The sequence below is a fragment of the Lathyrus oleraceus genome, chromosome 6 (assembly GCF_024323335.1).
Source record: "Lathyrus oleraceus cultivar Zhongwan6 chromosome 6, CAAS_Psat_ZW6_1.0, whole genome shotgun sequence".
Classification (NCBI taxonomy): Eukaryota; Viridiplantae; Streptophyta; class Magnoliopsida; order Fabales; family Fabaceae; genus Lathyrus; species Lathyrus oleraceus.
Genome location: NC_066584.1, coordinates 456,490,595 through 456,511,872, shown reverse-complemented (window position 1 = coordinate 456,511,872; position 21,278 = coordinate 456,490,595). Strand labels below are relative to the sequence as shown.

Here is a 21,278-nt window from a genome sequence, read left to right as displayed (position 1 = left end):
GAATGACCTTCCACCAGCTTGGAAATCTTCAAAAGACCATCCTATTGACAACATCTTGGGAGATATTTCAAAGGGAGTAATGACTCGTTCTAAGATAAGTAATTTTTGTTCTCACTTCGCTTTTGTTTCACAAGTAGAACCTAAAAATGCCAAAGAGGCCTTGATTGATGAATGTTGGCTAATGGCCATGCAAGAAGAGCTTAATCAATTTAAAAGAAATGACGTTTGGGAACTTGTCCCTCGTCCGCGAGATCATCATATCATAGGTACTAAATGGGTTTTTAGAAATAAGCTTGATGAAAACGGAGTGATAACTAGGAACAAGGCACGTTTAGTAGCACAAGGGTATAACCAAGAGGAGGGCATAGACTATGAGGAAACTTATGCTCCAGTTGCTCGCCTTGAAGTTATACGTCTCTTGCTTGCCTATGCGTGTTCTAATAATTTTAAGCTTTACCAAATGGACGTAAAGAGTGTGTTTCTAAATGGTGTTATAAATGAAGAGGTATATGTCTCACAACCTCCTGGTTTTGAGAATGCTGAAAATCCAGATTATGTTTACAAATTAAAACGAGCTTTGTATGGTCTTAAACAAGCCCCTCGGGTTTGGTATGAAAGGCTTAGCAAATTTCTAATTGATCATGGATATTCAAGAGGTAAAGTGGATAATACTCTCTTTATTAAACACAAGGGAAAGCACATTCTTTTAGTTCAAGTTTATGTAGACGATATAATTTTTAGTTCAACTAACACACACTTGGTCAAAGAATTTTCTAAGGTTATGCAGGGTGAATTTGAGATGAGTCTTATGGGGGAGCTGAATTACTTCCTAGGTCTTCAGATAAAGCAACTTGATGAGGGTACAGCAGTATGTCAAACAAAGTACTGCAGAGAACTACTCAAGCGCTTTGGAATGAACGACTTAAAATCAATTGACACCCCTATGCCTACCAACGGAAATCTAGATAAAGATGAGCATGGTAAGAGTGTAGATGTCAAAAAGTTTAGAGGTATGATTGGGTCTCTTCTGTATCTTTCTGCTTCTAGACATGACATCATGTTTAGTGTTTGTATGTGTGCACGATATCAATAAAATCCTAAGGAATCACACCTGAAAGTTGTTAAGCGTATATTTAGATATCTTCATGGAACATCTAAATATGGGCTTTGGTATTCCAAAGGAAGTGATTGTAGCTTAGTAGGTTACTCCGATTCTGATTTTGCTGGCTGCAAATCAGATAGGAAAAGCACGAGTGGCACACGTCACTTGTTTTCAAACTCCTTGGTAAGTTGGCATAGCAAAAAGCAGGTATTTGTGGCTTTGTCAACTGCAGAGGCTGAGTACGTTGCAGCCGGTAGTTGTTGCGCTCAGATTTTGTGGCTAAAGCAACAACTACAAGACTTTAACATTCAACTCAAACGTATTCCAATAAAATGTGACAACACTAGTGCCATAAACCTTACTAAAAATCCTGTTTTACACTCACGCACTAAACACATAGAGATTAGACTTCACTTTCTTCGCGATCATGTTGAAAAAGAAGACGTTGTATTTGAGCATGTTGATACTAAAAACCAGCTTGCTGACATTTTCACTAAACCTTTGGCAACGGAACCGTTCTTCAACATTCATCATGAATTAGGGATCTTAGATCTCTCTCCATTGTTGTCTTAAGCATGTTTGTTCTTATTTATATTATGCCTCACCTTGGTTGATGAGATTTGTTTTAGATTTCATTTATACCTCACAAGGTTACATCAATAGAGGTAATATCACTCCTTTCTATATCTCTTTTAGAACTATGTGATTGTGTATGTTAGAACAAAATTCCTTATTTTCGTTTATGTGAATTTCTTTGCATATATTGTTTGAACATTAATATCTGATTTGTGAATTATACTTGGGCATCATTATCATGACATACTTCATAATGCATAACCATACTGCATAAAAATTAATTAAAATTTGGTTTGGCATCACTATGTATCGATTCAAAGATGTATGTATCGATTCATGTCTTCTTCATTTCACATCTGTCAAAATTGGTTCAGTATGTATCGATTTATTCGTCGTTTGTATCGATACATAGACCCTTTAAAAACAAAAATGCGTGACATGGATCGATCCATTCCCATATGCATCGACACATACTGATTGTTATTTGGATTAAATGCATTTTATTTCACTCATGGATCGACACATCAGCAATTCTTATCACATCTTTTCACAAACTTGGTATCAGCAGTTCCCATACCTCTCAAAACCTGCGGCTAACCCTAATCTCCTTCATCATCATTCTCTCCAAAAACCCTAAATTCATCTCACTTTTATTCAATTTTTCATCACCATGCCTCCAAGAATCATTCCGGCTAGAGCAAGGGGAAAAGGAAAAGGAAAGGAACCGGTTGGCACTTCTCAGCAGTTACCAGAAATTCCTCCTAATGCCTTAGATTTGCTTCATCCTGCAATTGCTACTGAGTTTGAGGATTCTTTCAAGACAGGGTTAGTTATGAAACCCCATGTCTTCGATAAACATGATTCTATTCATCTGCATCTCAATGATGTGGTTGAACTCCTTAATGCACAAAAACTTGGTTCATTTTTTACTACAAAGGATGATTACCATGAGGATTTTATCCGTGCATTTTATGCTGGCTTACAATCTGGTAAAGGATATATGTTTAAGTGTTCTATTGGTGTCAGAACCTATACTTTTGAGGCTGCTGATTGGGAAACAGTGTTTCAAATTCTGCTTCTGTCGCATAATTTCAAGACTTGGCATGACTTGAAGCTTGATACTGACTTTAACCTGAAGGAGTTTACTCTATCTATCTTGAAATTGGACAGACCGCTGGGTGAGGATGAACAGGTTACGTCTGGTATGATTAAGAAAATTCCTCGTATACTTCATTGGATTATCTCGCACATTCTGCGTCCAGCAAACAGTGGACATTCTAGGTTAGACAGGGCAGGCATTCATCTCTTGTATATTCTTCAAAATAAGGTTCCCTTGAATTGGGCAAATTACTTTGTGAAGCGTCTCTTTTTCGTGCGTAACAGTGCCAAGAATGTTGCTCTTGGTTATGCGTCTCAAATCATGAAAATTCTTACGTTCTGGAATGTTGCAATCCCTTTAGTTCCTCTCATATCACCATCTGCTGCTCAAGAGTTTGACTCTTCCACTTTATCTCATATGGGATATCGATGGGACAAGGAACGTCAATGTTTCTATTTCTTTGAAAGGAAATCCAAAACAAGGATCTATAATTTTGATGTGCCTTCTGAACGAATTCATGTAGTTGAAGACCAACCTGATGAAGAAATGCATGATGTGAACGAAGCAGATGTGCCTGCAGCTGATGACAATGCTGGTTGGGGTGATTGGGTGCCACAAAGTTGGTCTCCAACCAACTATGTACCTGAACCAACGGTTCCTCCGTTCTCCGGCGGTGCTTCATCTTCAACACCTACTGCGCACCTAACTCAAATGCTTCAACAAATGGAGCTTGCCAACCAAGAACGTCATGAAGAGGCACGGTCTTGGCATGTACAACAAAGTGAGTGGCATAAGGAGCATCGTGAGTGGCATGACGATCATACACGGATGTACCATAACCAACACTCTTGGCACATGGACTTGGTTAAGTGGCACCAAGTCTTCTACAATGAAATGTCTGGTTTTATGGACGACTGTCGTGCCAATCCTGGTATTATGGACAGATTCAGGATTGTTGAAGTTCAGGACCGGTTCAGGCACTACACCTTCATGGGCCACAATCCAGATGCAATGCCTCCGCCAAGCTTCAGAGATCCTGATAGAGATGACGAGGAGTCTTGTGGTGGCTATAATCCACATTAAACCATCATCATTTCATTTCACTGCATTTCATTGCATGTTGCTTGAGTTTTTTTCTTTTCAGATTAGTTGCACCTTATATGTCTTGGCTTAAGTAATTTTTAAATACTTTCTACTAGTTAAATGCTTATTTCCTTCTGCTTACTTCTGGTGTTATTGCCCTTATTTGTCATTCTTTGTGAGTGATTCTTTACTTTTTAAGCTTCCTTCTTTTTGATTGTTAGCTTCCTTATCATTTTTGTTGTGTCCTGCTACAACATGTTGCCTTGATAAAACTGTTTTTTTTCTTCTTTTTGATGTTGACAAAGGGGGAGAAATGCAGATGTTGACAGATATGCACAAACTCAGGGGGAGTATCACACATCTTGCTAAAAATTTGCCATCATCAAAAAGGGGGAGTTTGTGAGCAAATTCTTTACTTTGAATAAATTTTGAATGATAGCAAATTGTGTGATCATTGTCTAATTGTTGATTGTGCATTGTTTTACATGTTTCATTTGTGTTTTTAGCCTATACTATTGTTTCGTGTCTATACATAAAGATCCACAGTGATACATTTCTTAAAAGAACTCATAAAAACTGTTTTGTGCCAGTATGTATCGATACATGTTCATCTGCATCGATACATAAATTTATTTTAAATCACAAAACGTTTTTGCTTCAGTATGTATCGATACATACGAGCTTTGTATCAATACATGCTTAGTTAAAATGTTTTATGTATCGATACATACGATCTTTGTATCGATACATGCTTAGTTAAAATGTTCTATGTATCGATACATACGAGCTTTGTATCGATACATGCTTGTATTAATTCTCTAAAATTAATCAAAGCTACAGTATGTATCGATGCATAATCTTTTGTATCAATACATAATTCTGTTTTGTCTACTAACAGCTTCTGTCTTTCACATATAAGAAGTATTTTGACAGCTCAGTGAAAAAGAACGAATTCAGAAGAGAAAAACAGTTGTAACACAAATCAAAGGAGTGTGTAGCATCAATTGTTTTGAGCAGTTAGAAACCTGAAAGAGACTTCATCTTCTTCATCTTCTCGATCTCTTTTCTTCAAGAACATCAACACATAATCATTCTTGTTCTTTGGATTAAAGGATCAACGAGATAACGTTCAGTGGAACGATCAAGGATCTAACTGAGGTGTTCAGTGGAACGATCGAGGATCTAGCTGAGTTGAAGGTTGAAGGGGGTTTCGAGGAAAAACCAAATGGTTTGTCCTTCAAGAACTGGAGTGTTCTTACGGGTTTGTTAGTCATGTTTGCAGAACAGATTCAGCCGTAGCGTAGGGTTTGGAAATTGGGTAATTTCGCAAACAGGTCGTGGAACCGGTGAATTGTTTGCAATTTCTTGCAGGAAATTCTTGATCGAGCTCAGATCAAGTGGAGGTTTTATACAAGAAGAAGATCTTGGGATTTAGATTTCTGTCTTTGTATTGTAACCTTGTATCAACGAATTCGGCATTATTGATAACAACAGTTCTCAATTTCATTTGAAATTGAGAGGGAGACGTACCCACACGCGAGGACGACAGTGGGGAACTTCCTTACCAAATTTCTGCGTATCGTATTCTTTCCTTATCTATCTTTACGTTTTCAACAGTTTTGTGATTTGAGTTGGTGTATTGTGGTTGTACATTTCGTGATACAATAGTGGCAAGAAAACTTCTTTATCTAAACTCCACCATTGTTCATCATTGATACACACCAAATGTTTGACAAAACTGTCAGCTGAGTTTTATTCATTGGAATTAGAATTTAGTGATAAGTGCATTTGATTTGATAATATTCTGGTGTTAATAATCTCTATCGTTCCTATTCAAATCCAGCAATAAATTCGCGTGTCCGGCTTTCTAGTAGTGGTTCAGATTAGACGGAAGTCGATTCGGGACTGTAATTTTCCGCTAAGTTTCAATAACTCTGATAAGATTTTTTAAATCCGTTTATTTAAAAGAGGTGATCTATTCACCCCCCTCTCGATCACTAGCCACACCGTCTAACACAGCCATATACTGTTGTTGTAGATGAGATGGTTGTTGATGAGGTGGTCTAGTCAAATGTTATTGTTGTTGATCTGGTCTCGTCTGTTACTGGTGACACAAAGGTTACGACTTCTTTGATCGAGCCCACTATGCACACTGATGGAGGATTTCCTAGAGGACCCATTGATCGGTCGGTGCGTACTAAGTATGTTGACCATGTGACATATCGACTATGGCAGGGTGGGGTATATATTTTTTATGTTTAACTTTAATTTGTTTATTATTGTGCCATGAAGGTAATTGCTAATTTTTTTAAAATTTATTTGTTACATGACCGTATCTCACTGAAGTTGACATCGCATGGGTCGAAGTTGAAGGACTATCCGAAGATTCTGATGCCTGGGGAGGTGAAACGGATTGTATGTAACTTCGAGCATCTTGATTCCCATTGTTCCCTCAGCATGCTCAATGTTCCACTATTACTGTTTTTGTTGAGAGATGACACAAGGAGACAATGGTTGTTAGACTTGTCTAAGAGGTGTCTGCGACAGTATGGTTATGTTTAGATATTAGGCAACAATTCATTCAACTTAGACATCAAGGTGGCGAGAGATGTGGAGTTATCCAGAAACCCGAAACTCTACGGGAGGTAAAGTTTCATTGAAGTAAACTTTTGTCTTAATCAAAAATTAAGGAAAAGATATTGTTTAAGATGCTTTTAAAATTTCTAGTCCATCAAAAATTTACAATACACTAGCAAAATTTTAAATTGTACTGGAAATTTTAATTTTGTCTACCAAAAATTTTGAACGGAAATTTCATTCAAATAGTCGAGGACAGTTTTGACACTTTGAAACTATGGGAGTGCTAAGTATAAATGGTGGTGCTTAAATTCTCCAATAGATAGCCATGTCTCCATTTATAATTACCTCAATGGAATATCAAACTTTCTTCACTTCTTTTCTATTAAGATGATATTTGTATACATAACTTAATACACTATATGCATAGCTAGCTAAAATACAGAGAATCCGGAAGATATTGTGATAAAGAAGAAAAAATATCGATATCAATGTACTACTGATTTTACATTTTCCTGCCGAGCCAATATTTCTAATTCTTCATTGCAAGGTTTTACTTGGCATGGTAAATGCTGTTATATACTTGCAAATCCTCGAAAGGATAAGACTAGTTTTTCCTCCTCCTCGCAGGAAAATGTCAAAAGATGAATTGAAAATCGCTGGATGAAGCAAAGAATAATCAATCAGTCTCTGAGAAAACTGCGATCCTTTGGGGATGTTATCTTCCCCCCACCTGTTTGACGCATAACCTCTGCAATATAAACTTGCCATTGTCATGTTTCCAGAAAATATTATACTAACAAAATGCTGAATAAAGCATAATCTAGCAAATCAAAGATATATAAAGCATAACTTGCCAAAAGTGTAATGCTTGAACTATAACCATTTTGGTCATTGTCAAATTTTTATTACTAATAATAATATAACCAAGTTCATTACAAGGAGGCATTTTGTTAGATAAAAGACATATAAAAAAAGACATGACATGATGACATGTTTGCACTTTTAACAAACTAAAATCGAAGTAATAACTAAACATAAACAACAGTATACAATTAAATGCTTCAAGATCAAATGGGTAATTTTCTAGGCTAAAACTTCACGACGCTAAAAGTGTAAAATCAATGCAAGTAATTTGTAATTTGACAGAAAAAACAATGCCAATGATAGGTTGTAGCATCTTGGTGGGTTCGGTCGAGTCTAATTTGATTAAATCCAATATCCAATCCAATCATATAATTTGGTTTGGATTGAATTTTCAATTCCTTCTAAGACTAAATCCGAAACAAACCAACTAGCTATTAAGGGTCATCCACTACATATAATTTTTAAATTCTAAATAAAACACCAATTCATTAACATATTTATTTTACAAAAACGTTAAAAAAATCATGATTATACTAGATAGTTTATAAAAAAATTTAAGTAAAAATAGTATGACATGTCAATGGGTTGGATTCGCACGTTTACATATTTAAAAATTCAAACCCGTACATTTAGGTTGGATAAAAATTAGGATGGCAAACGGGCAGGCCCGTCCGTTTAGGCCCGCCCTGCAAAAGCCTGCAAGAAAACAGGGCGGAACGGACATAGTTGAAGGTGCGGGCCTAAAATCTTGGTCCGTCCCGCAAAAAAAATGAGGTGTCAGCGGGCACGACACCTTTTAAGTCTAAAAATGTATATAAATGCCCATGTCCGCAAAAGTCCGACAAAAAACGGAGCGGGACAAACACATTAGAGGGTGTGGGCCTAAAACATTGGTCCGGCCCTGGACATGTCAAACGGACCGAACTCATTTTGCCATCCCTAATAAAAATAAGGATTGGATTGGATTTGTGGGTTGGCCCGTACCCATGAACAGCTAATGGATTATAGAGAAAAGATATTCCTACACTAAACATACACCTACACCATATTGTGAAATATTATAATAATATATTTATTTTTTAAATTAAAAAAATATATTAAATTAAACATTACTAATATAAAATTATGTGATTAACCAACTTCATAATTTTATTAATCAACATTTTACATTGTATTAACCAACTTTGGTGATTGTTCAAAATTATTTTTGATACATGTATATTTATTAGTCAAATTTATAACTTCATTAATCAACTATTTACTTTTCATTTACTAACTTTGGTGTATTACTAAAATTTATTTTTAATATCTGGACGTTTATTAACTTACTTCATCACTTTATTAACCAATTATTTACATTTCATTAACCAACTTTATTTCACTATCGATATTGTTCACGCACTTTTCATAAATAAAAAAATTTATTTAAAAAATACTGTTCACCGTAGTATAAATACGATAAACAAGATATACGGGTGTATGTATTTAGTGTAAAAAAGATGTAGGAATAGCATTCCTGCAAATTGTATTTTTAGTAATTAGAGATCCACATAAATATAAACAAGTTTGAAGGAGTACAACAAATAAAAAACGTAACGATAGGACTCCCAATATAATACTCTGCCTCAGTTTTTTAAGTGTACAAAAGAAGAAGAAGAAATAATAAGACAAATTAACAGTGGCACTCTAACTGTTTTTCTGCAGTTAAAGTTGGTTATTTGTGGCAATTAGGGTCTAATAAGGGTTATTAGGGGTCAGCCCTTGTCCCTTGGAATGTCATATAAGGATGCCAAAGTCAAGTTTAGAATGTTAGGATTGAATTTGTTTTTGCAAATTGGATTGTTCCAGAGAGAGGTCACTCGGGTACCTTCTTTTTTCCCAAATCAATAAATCTCAGGGACCAAAAATTCCCTTTTCCTAGTTCTTCTTCTCAAATAAACGTAATCAATTCTAAACTTCCTTTTTCCAGTGTTTCTTCTAATCTAAAAAAAAACGTAATCAATTTCAAACTTCCACCTATACACCGGAAGATCAGTTGATTACTGACAATTGAATATGAATATTACATATATTGTGAACAATATTAACATTCAAGGGTCAGTCAACAATCCAAGATTTTCTAAGCATGTGTACTCTAACTAGTTCAAACTGAAATTCTGAATAATTTTTTTAGTGTTGGAAGCCTTTAGGCTAAAAGATAAAAAAGCCCAATAGTAAGGAAGTTCGGTCTCTCAATGAGAATTTCATAGGGGACTAAGTCCATTTGTTATTGATGCAAATGTTGTAATCTCTTTCAAGTACCACGAACCAAAAAGTGAACCAGTTCTTAACCTCCAATATACTCTAGTAAATTGGTTGATTATCGACAAAACTGAATATTATATACTTTGAATAATATTTCCGTTCAAGGTCAGTCAACTATGCAGGATTTTCTAAGCATGTGTACTCAATTCAAAATGACATTTTAGTGTTAATATTATTCAAAATGACATTTTAGTCTAGACTTAAGGCTAAAAAGATAACAATTCCCTACGATAAGGAAGCCAAACTCTCAATGAGAACTTCATAGGACTAAGTCCAGTTGTTATTTGTAATGCTTGTAATCTCTTTCAAGTTCTTTCCAACATTTCTAACACCTGCCCCATTACTTTCCTGGCCTCAATAATAACTCATCCGGACTCTTTTGAAGGTGATTTTAGTATTTCCATAACTATTTAATAAGCACAGAGAACTGGCACTATGGTCCAAAAGGCTAAAGAGAAAATATGGAAGTCCCTACCCATATACCTACAGGAGGAAAAGGAGGAAACTGCAATTTTTTAGTCAAGAAAACAGAAAGCTTACCACGCGTCCGCTCAAGCTCTTCTGCAAGTTCTTCTTTCCATTTCCTTTGTCTCTCGGAGAAGCTTGGGCTACAGATGAAAACAACTTTAATTTCAGTATGCAGGTAGATTAAACAAAGGTACACTAGCCACTTTCGAGCACCAAATACAAACCTGACACTTGATCCTTGCTCAGCATCACGAAGAGTCTCCTTTGAATCATAAAGCTCAGAAGGTTGAATTTCCTGCAAAGGTCTACAATGAGCAGTCACAGGTTTTGTAAGATATTTTCTATGACTCTCTGGGCTTGTTACATTGGCAATGCCAGCCATTGAGAATCTCCGTCTATCTTGACTAGGAGACCTGCTTTTTGATTTTACGTTTGAGACATCTGAAATAACTTTACTATGTGCAACTTCAACAGGTACAGGAGGAATGGCTGCAATTGATTTGCCAAAGAATTCTTCATAAAGAGGTGTTTGGAGCTTATTCAGTTCGAATGCCTATTGTAATTTCATCAAAGGGAAAAAAAATCAGTTTGTAGTTCCATTCATGTTAAATTTAAAGAGAAATACAAGCAAAAGTAAGTACTACTATATTGAAAGTCAACATATATGTTGTCTGGTCTCATACAAAAATAGAACCTTGTCATCCAGGAAAGCTCTAATTTTGCACTCTGTCACTTCATCATCATCTTCAACTCCAAGAGGTTCACTTGAAAATGAAAACTCCTTCTCTGCATTAGGAGATGGTTTGGGACTCATAGTTATCCTAATAGTTTGATCTGGGTACAAGTTCAGTCTGCTTTTCTTCAAATTTAGTGTTTCGTCTGACTTGCAAGACCAGCCATCCTCCACAGGTTCGCACATTGGATTGAAACTCTATTCCAGAGAAAATATCATCCACTCAGTCAAGTGTACAACAAACACTAATCATGAAACATCAAAAACAGTGAAAGAATGACAATCAAACTTGGCACCTTTATGTCGTCAGCAGCAAGTAGGGAGTTAGCTTTTACTGATGATGCAGCGAAAATATCATCATCATCATCCATCTGACACATGTCATCGTCATAGTTGCCTGCTCCCTGGTAGGAACCTGGTTTTAGAAGATTTGCATTCGAGAACCTTAAACTATCCATCTGACAAACATCCTTTAGGCCTGTACACGTTGATCCTTGGATAGAATCCAAACTGCAGAACAGAAGAGAAATTGATGCTCCATGCCCATGAGATGTTCCACAAAAAACAAGTGTTATCTAGTATACTTACAAGTTCCTAGAGTTCATCCCATCTGTTGCTATCCGATTGCAAGAGTCCTAGATATTGGAAAAGTAAATAATTGATAAAAAGTAAGCTATCAATATGGTCTTTGTTTCTGTTGTATAAACTCACACCGGGGATACTAACCCTGACTGAACTGCGTGATATTGAATGAGATTCCTGATACTCGCATGTGATGAATGGATGCTGCAGATATTAGGCAAAATCACTATATTGAAGGAAAGCTAAGTTAAAAGAGAAGAGCAAACAATTTCAAATATCTTTAATTATAACTGAATATTACGTAAGTTGGCTGAAGAGGAGGAAGATTTGCAAAATACCAGTAACAAGTCTGATGCAGAAGGTCTTAAATCCGGTTCCCTGCCACCAAAAATTGATGGGTAATGATTAGAACTTAAGAGTTAAATGTCAAACTGTATCACTGGCCTTTTTAAAATAAATGCATTCAGAATAAAATTGTCATTTTAATAAAACGTGAATGGTAAAAGGATTTTATATGTACTTGTGAAAGCATTTCAGCAAAAAGTCCTTTGCCTCAGCAGACAGATGTTCGGGTATTGGTGGATGAGATCTAGTTGTCCCAATGTAGAAAAGAGCTGACACCTAAAAGAGAAATAAGCTTAAGCAAAAACACTACAAAAAACAAAATTGCAGATATAGATAGATAGAAAAAGAGATCAACTTATGAAAGTCAATGATAAAATTAGATTCCTTAGTAAGGCTTGAACTTAAAAAGCATGTACCTCCTGGGGATACTGTTGACTCCATGGAGGCTTTCCTGTGGCCATCTCTATCACAGTGCATGCAACACTCCATATATCAGCAGAGCTAATAAATCAAAAGTCAGGTGCCATCACAAGAATGGGTTGTAATTATAATAATATCTTGTGACTGAAAACACAAAATATAAGTTCACTCTTATATAATAGGTTTAAAAGGTCTATAACAAAAGTAACAAATAGAACAAAAAGCATTTATGAGAAATTACCAATTATTATTTTTTATGTTGCTTAGTTTTTTTACAAAATCTTGTTCCCATAATCTGCATTTACATGTTTGAATCTTATCTGTCTACAAGATTTTATCATGTCTACTACAATTTTGTAAATCCGAGTTGGGATGTGAACAGGTGTCGAGCATATAAGTCTTGGTAAAGGACCAATGGTTGAAATCCACATGTTTTTTTAGTAATGACATTACTTACTCTATCACCGATATTATTCTCCTAAATTTCTAACTCAATTTCTTCCCTCATCAGTCCATTTCCAACCAAAACAAATGAACCTCTAAAAGTGCTTTTGTTTATTTATGGGTTATGACTCGAGGGCATATAGATTTACAAGACAGAACCAAACAGGAAATACAACCCCTACATGGTTCCAGTAATATACCAAACACTTACACATCGTGAACTTTTATAATTATAGCTACAAGAGTACATATTGTAATCTCGCACGTAGCCAAAACCTCAAAAGTCAAACCTAAAACTATAACAAAGTAAGAAATTATATCATTAAAATTATTAGTGAAGTTGGATCCTAATGAAACTTTACCACTTGAAGCGCATAGGAGAAGAAAAAGTGTTTGCAGATGAATATTTATTGAGAAAGGATAAAAACAAGACTCATTTTAACAATTCTTCAGTGACACTTTTTAGCTTTAGAAGTGGACTACAGTTGCCAGAATCTATTATTGTGATGGCTTAACTATCTAAAAGTTTCCCTAGAATTGAGTGGAAAAAGAAAGAGAATCATGAACTGTTCATGCAGCTTACACTCTTCACCAACCACCTAAAAGTTTATATTTCTATTGCTAGGAACCAATGTTGGCCAAGGAAGGTAGAAAATGCTAAAGAGCTGGCAGTAACTAATTCGTCTAATTGTTTCTAGTATCCTAATAAATAATTGATGAATTGAATCCTGTAGTTATGGTGAGATAACAGTACAGACCTCAACATCTCACAACAGATACAAATTTCATCTCAATCCATGTCATACAAAATCCTTATTGGCTTTTGATTTTCATTACTTCTGACAAATAAACCTTCAGAAGCCTAATTAGAAGATTTGGAAGTTAAGATCATTTCCTTTTCAAATATTTAGTCCACTTACGTTGTATATCCTGTCTGTAAAATAACTTCAGGTGACATCCAGTGTGGGGTACCCTTCATAGACTTTGCTCCATTTATGGTAGCCTATATCAAATCCGCAAACATTAGATATTAGCCACAAACAAAGTTACGCAAGAAGCTTGTGATAGCATAATGAATTAATCACATCAACGCTTTCATACCAATTCCACGACTTTCCTGGATGCACCAAAGTCTGCGAGTTTAATACACCCTTTGTTATCAACTAGAATGTTTGCACCCTATATCCAACAACACGTCAGATAAAATATGAGAGAACACAATAGAGTCGCCTAAAATAAAATAGCAAGAGCATTGTACCTTAATATCCCGGTGAATAATTCTGTTATTGTGAAGATATTCAAGCCCCTCTAAAAGCTGTTTTGTGTAGGTTCTTATAACCTGTTAAAAAAATTGAACATGAAGCAACAAAAAAAGCACAACCCATCATATTCTCCATGCACTTGATAAAGTAAAAACCACTCACGGACTCAGGAAAGGATCCGAACTTCCCCAACAGTGATGAGATAGATCCACCAGGTACAAACTCCAGCAGAATATTTAAGGAATCTTCCTCTCTAGCAGTTCCCAAGTATCTCTATATAATAAGGAATAGCCAAAAAGGATAAAACAAAATTACTATAATTGATAACCACCAAGCAATCAAAATAACTCACTCGGACTAACATAATAAAACTACACTCACAACAATGTTCGGATGCTTAAGATTCTTGAGAAGCTTCACTTCTTCTTCGAGCTCCCGAATATTAGCCTGATTCAAAATAATAGAAACATATTTTTCAGATCAGAGTTCAACATCCACAATAAAATCCGCCATCTTACATAAAACACCAATACCATTGCTCCATTCCTAAGATAGTAACCAATGCCACTTATATGAAGCTCAAAACAAAGAATCCAAAAGTTATATTTACCTGTGTATTCGCCTTGAAAGCAATACCAGGCTCGATCAAAACCTAAAGAAAGAAACAACAACAAGAAAAAAAGGATCAACAACTAATTTCCACACACACAAAAAAATGAAAGAAAATGTGATGAAAATTGAAATTGACCTGTTTGACGGCAATAAGCTCCCCGGAGTCGAGGTTCATACCCATATAAACTCGACCGAATGCACCGGAACCAATCAACTCACCCTTACGCCACCTAATATGCGGAGGAGGAGGTGGAGGAGGAGACTTGAGGCCGATTCTGGATTTGCGAATGGCAGAGCCGATCTTGTTGGCGAATCCGGTGAAGCGTCCATCGTCGGTGTGTGCGGGTGGAGTTGAGAAAACTATGGATCGGCGAATGGAGCCGAAGAAGTCTTGCATTGCATCTGTTCGAAGAAATGAATATCTAGGGTTTGGTGATGGGAAAGTTGATTTGAAGAGGGAAAAGTAAAGTGATTCAAAATGGTGTTACTGTTTTAGTATGAGTTCTGTAACGGTTACCTTGTTTTCACTTTTCGGTCATTATCAGTGGCGCAATAAGATACTTTTAGAAATAAATAAATATGTAGGTTGTCGGCAAATTGTTAAAAAAAATCCATCGTTCGTACATAAATAAAAGAGAAAATAATTAAATGATGTGTTGTTATCGAGATGTTTTATTTTTAAATAATCATTTTTTCAACAAAATCTTTTAAATAATTGTTTCTATATTAATTTTCAAATTATGAGGATGCAAGTTTCAAATAAAAAAATTATGTGAAGCACTAAAGTTAAATTGGTCAATGCATGTATTATACGAATTAGCATGGAAGTTGAAAGTCAATTGAATCGGTGTTTTTTATAGGTCAAATCAATTTAATTTAGGTCTATGTATAGTTGAGAAGTCCATTTATCTGACTTTTATGTGTTAGATATTTTTTTTAATTTTAATCCAATGAATTAATTATAAAAATTACTAATATTTAATTTAAATCGAAGTATATAGGAGAATATTTTTTTAATTAACGATGACACCCCGTTTGATCATACATGTCATCGATTTCACACCCTCTAAATACTCTTTTTCGTACAGGTCTCTGTTGATTCACTCTAGGTGCTCGATATGGTGTCCGAGCATCATTATCACCAGACTTCCTAATAAGGTCATGTAATTATATGTAGTCTTGTGTCTACATTGACGCGTTGTTGTAGTTGAGTTTGTTGCCCATGTCGTTGTAGTTGAGTTGTGTTATTTGGGTTGATGGGGTTATTGGTGAGCGTCCTGGTTGATTGAACGACGACATGTGTGTGAATGTTTCGTTGAAGAAAGAAAGAAATGGTTGTTGTGGTGTTTGGTAGCCATATGTTTGTTGGATGTTTTGGCGTTGTGATTCTTGAGTGTTTTGGCTATGGTAGAAGGATGTGTTGATACTACTACACAATACACATTTCACAATATGTGGGAGAAGGATTCCACCACGGCGGGTGGGCCGTGGTATAGAAGAGTGTGGTTGTATGCACTTTTTACCGTCATGGGTTATTAGTTATGGTAATAGCACAGTAACGCATAACATATCATTATGGTTGTATAAAACAACTGTAGTAAAAGGTTGAGGTAAGAGGTTCAATACCCAACGCTTGGATTTTTTCAGACTTCAATACATTTCACCACGGTTCTAGTTTACAACCGTAGTGAAATACGTAGAACACAATATATCACCACGGTTATAGATTCCAATCCTGATGATATGTACACTTAAATTTATTATAACTTATGTGGAATGTTTATTTCAATCATTGCTCACAAAACATATAATCTTTCAATCTGATTTATAAATCACTAAAATGATAAATTAAGTTATATTATAAGAACTTACACTAATCAATGTTGTATGAGCTTTATACAACTCATTATTCACATTTTTCTCTTTAACAATTAGAACTTGTTTTAATGCTTTTAATTCTTCTGCTAACACTTCCTTTCAAAAATAACACAAACATTTACAACATACCTCAACAATAACACAAACACTTACTTTTATCAACAAAAATAAAAAATTTACCTTAACAAAACAACAAGATACCTCAACAAAAAGATCAACATATTTCAACATAAAGATAAAGAATAACACAAACAACACCAACATTTATCAACAAAAACAAAAACATACCTTAACAAAAACAACAATATACGTCAACAAAAACATCAACATACCTAAACAATAACATAAACTACAACATATAATTACTAAACAAAAACAGATTTTTTTTAAAATAACCTATTTTTTCAACTAAAATTCTAAAATAACCATTTTTTCGAAATACTTACCCAAATAACCATTTTTCCAAAAATATATAACATAGACGCTAGTTGCATTGGAGCATCCAATGAAAATGTTATTTATTTGTGCCACATGCACTAGCGCATCCATGGTCATGGCGCCACTACGAGTTGTGCATGTATGTGTAGGCCCCACACGCAATGACGCATGCATAGTTCACTCTATGTGTGTGCCAACGCATGTGGCTACTGCTCAACCACTCCACCTATAAATACACAACATCACCATTCCATAATTTTTCACACAACTTCTTACCATCTCCTTCCATTTTCATTCAATTTCCTTCAGTTTTCTTTAAAATGTCTCATATTCATACTTGTGTCCTTATATTCACAAGAGAAATTGCGATATAATTTTTTCAGTTGTGCAGCCTCCGATGAAGATCCGACTTTGGAATTTAGATACGCTCGAACATCTTAACAGAATCTTGAATTGTTAGTTAGATGGAGAAATTGCAGATGGTAAATGAATCAGAAGAATTCAATGGCTTGATACGACGTTCAACCAAAATAGAGAAATTCATTTATGGGTTAATATTAAAACTGACAAAGACATTTACAGGATGATGTATACTTCTCATAAAATTGTTTTGATGGTTGTAATCGCATAGTTATGTTGTTTATGTGTTGTATTTGTTTGTGATGTTGTTTTATTTGTTGTAGTTTCTTATGTTGTTGTTTAATTATTGTATTTGTTTTGCTTATCATATGAAATGAATGTTGTTTTTAATATAAAGAAAAAGAGTTATAATTAAAATTATTTTGGTGTGCTTGGTCAAACCCTAGGATAGTTAGTACGATTATGATCGAGCTGGCGACATGAACTACATAATCTAACCATTTTGTTCGTCGTATCCATTTCGGTTCGAGTACGGGTGCTGTTTGCGCGACCCTTTTTCCTTCTTCGCATTATTTCATTGTGGAAGAGAATGTCTCCTTGATATGCTGGCAAGTAATCCTCTTTTGCTACCACCAAAAAGTTAATTTTGTAAACATTACAAAGGTTTATGACTTTGTAAACGTCGAATAGTAAGTTTGAAGGATCTTATCGAACCTTTGAACATGCCGCTATGACATGGGGCAGGACATACAAAAGACTTGGAAATTTCTGCAGTCGCACCAACCTCTATCTAGTTTCATTCGATAGTGCCCCCTCGACATGCCTTCATTATGATTCATTGACTCAGCAACACTGTACCAACCTTTAGTACAGTCAAACATCGGGACCACATATGTGTTAGCTTTTGAAGCTTCTTCTTTAATGAATTTCATTGAAGCATCATTAAACAACTACTCAGATTGTAACACTGAACTCCATTTGGAACGTCTGATCTCAAACAACGGCCATAGCCTAAAATAGGTTGCTTGCACTAAAGCGGTTATAGGTAAGTTTCAGATGCCTTTGAAGACAGACTTCATTGATTCCACAAGATTTGTTGACATGTGGTCCCATCGTTGATCGTTGTCGTATGCCCTATGTAACAACCCATTTTTTAGTATTGAATTATTATACTATTATTATTATAATTTTAATTCAATTATGTGGAGTGTTAATTAATTAATTGGTGTATTAATTCATTATCTAGTGGCTATGAGAAATAATTAAATAATTGAATTAATTAATTAACTTGGTTGCATAGTGAGTGGTTAATTATTTAAATTTAAATAGAGGTATTTAAATATTAGGTATTATTGGGCCTAGTGATTAAATTAGATGATTTAAGCCCAACTAGAATACTATTATAAATAGTAAGAGTGAAGGAAGTGAGAATTAGAATTCACTTGAGCACTGAAGGCAATAGAGAAAGAGGAGAGGAAAAGCGAGAGGAGTCAAGGTTTCCATCAAATTGACAAGGTAAGGGGGGAAATCCTTATCATTATGGGTTAGTATGATTGGGTCAATGGGTAGGAACATGTTTTAGGTTGAAATCCTTAATTGGCATGGTTTGGAATTATTAGGTATTGATAAATACTCTTAAATTGTGATGATTAAATTATGCTAAAACTGTGAATGAATATATAATTGGATGAGTCATAATTTTCTGAACGTGTAGCTTTTTACGGAATCGAAATCGGAGGTCCGGAAGTCCTCCAACGATGAAAAATGCGGGGAAATCTGCATTTTGTTTCGTGTTAGCGCAGGGACAGCATTCTGTCTTACGTTAACCGGTTAACCCAGGGCGTTAACCGGTTAACACTGTTATAATATTGAGAAAATTGAATTCTGTCTTGCGTTAACCGGTTAACCCAGGGCGTTAACCGGTTAACACTGTTATAAATTGCCAAGAAGCGCATTCTGTTTTGCGTTAACCGATTAACCCAGGGCGTTAACCGGTTAACACTGTTTGAAAAGTGAAAAATTGGTATTTAAATGTTGTGTGCGTTTTGGAATGAAATCTATTGTACATATTTGATGATTGGCCTATATTGGTGAATAATATATTGTATGAATGTGTATGTATACCATTATTGAATTGTGAATGATTTATGGTTATGGATGTGTATATGGAATCGTAATTGATGTGTTGTGATGAATGTGTATATGTACCAATTGTGAGTCATGGTGATATGTGGGATGTTAAGACGGTATATAGATGGTCTTAATTGCATATGTGTTGGTATGTGTGCATTCATTCATAGCATGGTTGACTTCATTGTGGAAGTGGTGAAACTGTGGGTTCACATGAGCAGACGTTGATTCTCAATTGGAATCAGGCGTAGTATTAAGCGGTGATCCTTCATTGGAAACAGACGTAGCAGACGTTAATCCTTAATTGGGATTAGGCGTAGTATTAAGCGGTGATCCTTCATTGGAAACAGACGTAGGGCTTTGGTCTTGTCCGGATCGGAAGCGTGGCTTGGATTCTAGATATTGAATCGGAAAGCGGTGAAACTTTGAGTTCACATTGAAGTACCACATGCATAGAGTCACATTGTCTTGCATTGAGTCGTCTATAGTTATGTGATCATTGAATGCATGTATTGATGTGGATGCGATGTACGTTTGAAATGTGTGAGATGATTGTTGGTTAATATTATTGACGTGATGTGATGAATTCTTAAATTGTGTTTTAATTCATTGTGCCTTATTATGCTATTTCATAATGATTTGAATTCTCACCCTTTCTGTTTGAATGTTACCTTTACATGGGTATCGTGCAGATACTACAGAGTAGTATTGCTGGAGTAGGTGGACGGGAACTCGCTCAAGAATAGCTGGAGAGTTTCCGTATTTAGTTTGAAATTAGGTACTGAGTCAATGCTCTGGTCATGTAACACTGGGTAGATTAGTGGTATTGAACTCATAGCTTACTTTGATATGCTTTACGTCATTAATTGTTTTATTTTATTTGAAGTGATTATTGAGAGATGATCATGGTATGGGACATGGATCATATTATGAATTACATGAGTATTCTTTATTTTCCGCTGCGAACGCATATTGCTTGAATATTCATGAGGAGTGAAATGTGTTATTTTGAATGACCAAGAGTATTGTTGGTTTTGAAAGATTAAGTTTCGAAAACGTCGATGTGACGCCCTTTTCTTTATATGCGTGCTTATTTACTCTGATTATATGCTAAATAATTTGGGGTAAAAAAAGGGGTGTTACATTAGTGGTATCAGAGCCTGGTTGACCAGTTGGTCAATAGTAGTAGGTTTTCCGTGGTATTTGATTTGTGTATCTGACACGATCGATACTGTTTGTTTGATGTTTCGGGTTGTTAGGACAATGGTTGCAGGCAGGAATGACGATGCCATTGCTGAGGTGCTAAGGATGCTGGTTGAATCCATGGGTCAGATCCATCAAGCGAATGCCCATCAAGCGAATGCGAATGCCGGTAACCAAAAGGGAGATGATGATGAGTTCCGTGCTTTGGGGAGATTCCAGCGGAACAATCCTCCTATCTTTGAGGGTGAGCATGCACCTGAGAAAGCTCAAGCTTGGCTGAAAGCAATTGAGAAGATCTTCAGAGTCATGAACTGTACTGATACTCAGAAAGTGCAGTTTGGTACCCATATGCTTAAGAAGGAAGCTGAAGATTGGTGGAATAACACTCTTCAGAGGTTCAAAGAAGACAACATTGAAGTTACTTGGACTCTTTTCCGTGATACCTTCTTGGAGAACTATTTCCCAGAAGATTGTCGTGGGAAGAAAGAGGTGGAGTTCCTTGAATTGAAGCAAGGAAATGGTACCGTTGCTGATTATGCTGCCAGATTTCAGAAGCTTATCAAGTATTGTCCTCATTACAATACTGCTAATGCTGAGAGATCTAAATGTTTGAAGTTTGTGAATGGCTTGAGACATGATATCAAGAAGGCCATTGGTTGCCAACAGATTACTCGTTTTACAGAATTGGTTAACAAGAGCCGGATTTATGACGAGGATAGTAGGGAGAGTGCTTCTGTCTACAAGAGTCTGAAGGGGAAAAACCAAGATCGGGGGAAACCATATGATGACAAGAGG

At 35.6% G+C, this 21,278-nt stretch overlaps 1 protein-coding gene across 2 annotated transcripts; it reads right to left on the bottom strand.

The window, feature by feature from the left end:
• Positions 1-6,748: 6,748 nt before the first annotated feature.
• LOC127097139 (mitogen-activated protein kinase kinase kinase NPK1) lies at positions 6,749-15,034 on the bottom strand. 2 transcript variants are annotated; one of them, XM_051035647.1, is made up of 17 exons: positions 14,611-15,034; positions 14,473-14,514; positions 14,244-14,309; positions 14,025-14,135; positions 13,859-13,939; positions 13,702-13,779; positions 13,521-13,603; positions 12,153-12,237; positions 11,912-12,012; positions 11,730-11,769; positions 11,521-11,595; positions 11,398-11,444; positions 11,106-11,319; positions 10,771-11,007; positions 10,301-10,629; positions 10,149-10,216; positions 6,749-7,188 (listed from the first exon to the last, which is right to left on the bottom strand). In XM_051035647.1, exons 1-17 carry the CDS (start codon positions 14,869-14,871, stop codon positions 7,121-7,123), a joined length of 1,986 nt encoding a protein of 661 aa, XP_050891604.1. In that variant the 5' UTR covers positions 14,872-15,034; the 3' UTR covers positions 6,749-7,120. The 2 variants fall into 2 exon arrangements, with proteins under 2 accessions (XP_050891604.1, XP_050891605.1); XM_051035648.1 differs by having other exon boundaries at positions 11,536-11,595; positions 14,611-15,033.
• Between the last annotated feature and the right edge of the window lie 6,244 nt (positions 15,035-21,278).